At 42.9% G+C, this 3,986-nt stretch overlaps 1 protein-coding gene across 1 annotated transcript; it reads right to left on the reverse strand.

The window, feature by feature from the left end:
• Positions 1 to 242: 242 nt before the first annotated feature.
• Positions 243 to 3,314, reverse strand: LOC138870177 (uncharacterized). The gene is made up of 3 exons (XM_070147961.1): positions 3,216 to 3,314; positions 2,446 to 3,120; positions 243 to 470 (listed from the first exon to the last, which is right to left on the reverse strand). The coding sequence occupies exons 1-3, from the start codon at positions 3,312 to 3,314 to the stop codon at positions 243 to 245; spliced, it is 1,002 nt and encodes a 333-aa protein (XP_070004062.1).
• Between the last annotated feature and the right edge of the window lie 672 nt (positions 3,315 to 3,986).

The raw sequence follows: 3,986 nt of genomic DNA on the forward strand, positions 1-3,986 counted from the left end.
TGGTCTTGCCACACCTCCGGGTTTCTAGTTCATTCTACCCCGCCAACCTGGGGCTCACCCCCTTCTCCTACTACCTCTTCTTCTCCTACTGCACCCTCTCCGGATAATGAAGCTGTGGGAGAGGTGGAGTATTCATCCCCACTGCCTTCAGCTGAGCCCTTAGACGACCCAGAAGATATATTTACTAACGCTTGGGCAGCGGGGGAAGGTGGAAGAGTGTCTTTTAGTCTGTTTCTCTCCGGCTAGTCAGGGATATACTCTGGGATTGAGTCTGAAGATATATCTCGGGAGGGCTCGTATTTGCTCCCAAACTGGTCAATGGCCCTATCAACAGCTTTAATCATCTTCCTCATGTTTTTAATGTTTTGTCGGGCTTGAGGAGTCCATCTTATCGATTTCTGTTTCCCTCCCCGGGAGGATTCACCTCGACCAGCTTGTTTAGAACCCTTGCCTCTTTGTTTCACCATTGTCTGCAAAAAACATCCGGTAGGCTTGTTAGTATCAGTAGAAGTAATTAAGATCAGAGTTGCAGAAAAGAAAAGGTTGCAGACAATTGCAGATATAACACAGTACGGACTGTACAAAATGTAATGCGGCCGCATAGAGGCCAATGCGGACCGCAGCAATGCGGTCAGAGGTGGGGTTCAGACTATCCACTCTCTATATCTAGGCAATGCGGTCCGCACAAAATATAGTTCGGCTGCACAGGGACCAATGCGGACCGTACAAAATGTAGTGCGGCCGTAGTTCCCAAAGATCAGATTATAGACACTCATCAATGCGGTCCGCACAAAATGCCATTGCGGACCGCACTAAGGCACCGCAGACGACACAGAATCGACCGCGGTCCGCACTAAGTGCCCAGAAGCAATACTAACTTAGGGTTCAATGTATTTTAATTTTATGTCCAATTTTACACCTAAGAAAGTTTCCTATGTGTTTGCCCAGTATTTCTAAGTACCTAATTCTACTTTAATCAAGAAATTAACTAACCTAATTTTACCAAATCAAAAGAAGTACGGGAAGAACAAAGGGAAGCAAGAAAAACAAAAATTAAGAGAAATTAACAAAATTAAATAATTAAAAAGAAGTTAGTGGTACCAGATGTGAGATGAAATGAAGGTAAATGAGTCCAAGCAATTAATTATGAGCAAAAGGAAAGATGAACAGTGCTTCTATGAGTTCTGAGAGCAAAGGCTCGAAAAGTGTAAAAGGAGGACCTCAGGCCCTATTTATAGAAAAAGGACCTGGGACCCAGCTTACCAACGGAATGCGGACCGCACAAAATGGACTGCGGTCTGCACCACACAGCATTTTTTCAAGTTTGAGAAGGCAACCCACTGCGGTCCGCATAAAATGCCATGCGGCCACAGTGGTCCACCGCGGACCGCACAAAATGTAATGCGGCCTCGGTGGAAAACTTCAGAGAGCTGGACTTTTCATCCTTCATCAGTGCGGTCCGCACTAAATGTAGTGCGTCCGCATTGAAAACTTCAGAGACCTGAACACTTTTTCCACTATGTCCTGCACTGCATCAATACAAACCTGTAACATCTCACAACTAGTTAGTCCAAAAATTAATCCTATACTACAATGAAAATCAAATAAAAACAAGAAGAAAAACACATGGGTTGCCTCCCAAAAAGCGCCTGATTTAACGTCGCAGCACGACGTAGGTTACCATCAAATCATTTGAGATGAAGAAGTGCCACCACATGGCTGTCATCAATTTTTCCCAAGTAGTGCTTGACCTATGCCCATTCTTTATGAAAACTTCCCCATTTTTGTTCTTTAAATCAAGTGCACCAAACGGGGTCACACACACTACTTCAAAAGGTCTACTCTATTTTGACTTAAGCTTTTCCGGAAACAGACATAACCGAGAGTTGAACAAGAGAACCAAATCACCAACTTTGAACTCTTTGCTACGAGCATATTTATCATGAAGGTACTTTATATTATCCTTGTACAAGGAAGAACTGGAGTAGGTATGGAATCAGAATTCATCAAGTTCATTAAGCTGCTCCACATGAAGATTTGCTGCAACAGTCCATTCAAGATTTAGCTTCCTCAAAGCCCACATGGACTTGTGCTCTAACTTAACCGGTAGATGGAAAGCTTTACCAAACACCAACCGATACGGAGACATACCAATCGGAGTCTTGTAAGTAGTCTTATAAGCCCATAGAGCATTATCCAACTTCTTTGACCAATCGGTCCTATTTGCATTGACTGTCTTTAACAATATGCTTTTGATTTCCCTGTTGGAGACTTCAACTTGACCACTTGCTTGAGGATGATAGGGAGTAGAAACTTTGTGATTGACACCATACTTTGAAAGAAAATTGTCAAAAGCTCTATTGCAGAAATGAGACCCCCATCACTTATGATTGCCTGAGGAGTACCAAACCTTGTAAAAATGCTCTTCTTGAGAAATGCAACAACACTTCGGGCCTCATTGTTGGGCAAAGCCATGACTTCAACCCACTTTGAAACATAGTTCACCGCCATAAGAATGTATGTGTTCCCACACAAGCTAACAAACGGGCCCATAAAATCAATGCCCCATACATAAAAAATATCAATATCAAGGATGGTATTGAGAGGCATCTCATCTTTCTTCGAAATTCCACTCGCTCTTTGGCATTCATCGCATCTCTTTACAAAATCACCCGCATCTTTGAACAAAGTTGGCCAATAAAACCCACAACTAAGAAATTTAGAAGCCGTCCTCTCCCCACCATAATGGCCACCATAGGGAGAGGAATGGCAAGCCTCCAAGATACTCAATTGCTCTTCCTCCGAGACACACCTTCTGATCATACCATCCGTGCAAATCTTGAACAAGTACGGCTCATCAAAATAGAAATACAAACTATACCGCTTGAGCTTCTTCCTTTGGTTAGAAGAGAGCTCACACGGGATTATACCAGTCACAAGGAAATTAGCAACATTGGCAAACCATGGCATATCATTCATCGATACCGAAAGGAGTTGTTCGTCGGGAAATGAATCATTGATCTCTTGGCCGTCATGAGGCCTCCTCTCCTCCTCCAAGTGGGACAAGTGGTCCGTCACTTGGTTCTCACTACCCTTCCGGTCCACAATTTCCAAATCAAACTCTTGAAGTAACAAGACCCATCACATTAGTCTAGCTTTGGAATCCTTTTCGTCATCAAGTACCGGAGTGCGGCATGGTTGGTATGAATAATAACCTTAGAACCCATAAGATACAACCGAAATTTTTCCATTGCGAACACAATAGCCAAAAGTTCTTTCTCGATCACTGTGTAGTTCACTTGAGCATCATTCATTATCTTGCTCGCATAGTACACCAGACGAAATATTTTGTTCACTCTTTGACCCAAAACCGCCCCAACCGCTACATCGCTCGCATCACACATGAGCTCAAAGGGCGAGCTCCAATTAAGTGCGGTAATGATAGGAGTGGTGGTAAACTTATGCTTGAGAAGTTCAAAGGCTTGCATACATTTTTCATCAAACATGAACTTAGCATCTTTTTCCAACAACTTGCACAAGGGATTCACTACCTTCGAAAAGTCTTTGATAAACTCCGGTAGAACCCGCATGCCCAAGAAAACTTCGAACTCCCTTGACAGATGTAGGGGGAGTGAGCCTTGAAATCACATCAATTTTTGCTTTGCCTACCTCAATATCATGCTTTGATATTTTATGCTGAAGAACTATCCCCTCCTCCACCATAAAGTGGCATTTCTCCCAATTGAGAACAAGATTGGTTTTTTCACAATGGGCCAAGACCCTATCAAGATTTTTCAAGAACTCATCAAATAAATCCCCTACAACACTAAAGTCGTCCATGAACACCTCCAAAATGTCTTCCACCATATCGGTGAAAATGGCCATCATACAGAATGTGGCATCAACCTGCATGTTAGTAAGGCAAGAAGAAAGAATAACTAGCAAAGTAGAATTTGAGCCTAAGAACTCATACATGAGGTATGGAG

The sequence above is a fragment of the Nicotiana sylvestris genome, chromosome 1 (assembly GCF_000393655.2).
Source record: "Nicotiana sylvestris chromosome 1, ASM39365v2, whole genome shotgun sequence".
Taxonomy (NCBI): domain Eukaryota; kingdom Viridiplantae; phylum Streptophyta; class Magnoliopsida; order Solanales; family Solanaceae; genus Nicotiana; species Nicotiana sylvestris.

Bases quoted from the DNA above. Each gene is read 5' to 3' on its own strand.
- LOC138870177 (XM_070147961.1), bottom strand. From the start codon at position 3,314: ATGAATGATGCTCAAGTGAACTACACAGTGATCGAGAAAGAACTTTTG. The intron at 3,121-3,215 runs GTTATTATTCAT...TTACTTCAAGAG, and splicing joins TGTATCTTATGGGTTCTAAG to TTTGATTTGGAAATTGTGGA. The intron at 471-2,445 runs GTTGTTGCATTT...TGTTTTTTGCAG, and splicing joins CCAACAATGAGGCCCGAAGT to ACAATGGTGAAACAAAGAGG.